General features: G+C 42.2%; 1 protein-coding gene across 1 annotated transcript; it reads right to left on the reverse strand.

Moving 5' to 3' along the window:
- Window positions 1-270: 270 nt before the first annotated feature.
- On the reverse strand, window positions 271-993 carry LOC112095002 (ras-related protein RABA1c-like; the record flags this gene model as incomplete). Its single annotated transcript, XM_024176690.1, has 1 exon — window positions 271-993. A coding segment is annotated over one exon (360 nt), but the record flags the coding sequence as incomplete, so codon positions are not given.
- Window positions 994-998: the final 5 nt, after the last annotated feature.

The raw sequence follows: 998 nt of genomic DNA on the forward strand, positions 1-998 counted from the left end.
CCGTGATGGGCCTGGGGTCAAGCGTGCCGTGCCGGCCCGGCACGGCACATTTGACAATACTAGGTGGTCCAGTCTCAGATCGAATCTCTCGCTCTCGTCGTCCGCATACTATTGGTTTGACATGGTTAGAAATTGATAGATTTTTATATTCTTTCAAATTCCCATTTATATTAGTATATAAAAATACAAGAAATATTTTTTGGGATTATCATAAATATAGACAAACATGATATTTAACTAAAACTGTTTAATTTTCTCGACTACAAAATGTTGAAAACTGCCAGGCTACTTTTATATTTCGACTAATGGGGTCCAACGAACAATTTCAAAATACAGACAACTCCTACGAATTCGAAGAGCTAATAATAACATTCTGTGAGCAAATTAATGTCGCAACAGATCTAGTAAATCTTGTTCCTAAGCAAGCTCTCTGTCATCAGTTGATTGAAATACCGGTTCCAAATGAGAAAAAAAAATATATGGAAATACAATAAAAATCAGTGCCCCGCCTAACTCCCTTACTGAAGGGATCTGAAAAAGAATTTCAACACATCGATAATGGTGTACAGAGAAATCAATCGATGCAGCAACATAAACCGGCCACATCATGATCTAGGTGTAGGTTTTGAAGTCCTAGCTCGAACAACACCCGGGTTTCTTGACAGCCGAGACATCTTTAGTGACGTCGATCTTCTCGCCTTTGGAAGGAACGGTGGAAGCTACATCGTTGCTGGTTTCCATGGCCTTCTTGCTCACAATGTGGTAAATCTGAGTGAGAACTTCGGCGAATGCGTTATCCACGTTGGTTGCTTCGAGTGCAGACGTTTCCATGAAGTAGAGGGATTCCTTCTCTGCGAAGGATTTCCCAACCTCAGTGGAGACTGCCACGAGGTGACGGAGATCGGATTTGTTACCGACGAGCATGACCACGATGTTGGGATCAGTGTGGTCTCTCAACTCCCTCAACCACCTTTCCACGTTTTCAAAAGTGGAATGCC

Source organism: Morus notabilis, unplaced genomic scaffold (genome assembly GCF_000414095.1).
Source record: "Morus notabilis unplaced genomic scaffold, ASM41409v2 C11357972, whole genome shotgun sequence".
NCBI lineage: Eukaryota > Viridiplantae > Streptophyta > Magnoliopsida > Rosales > Moraceae > Morus > Morus notabilis.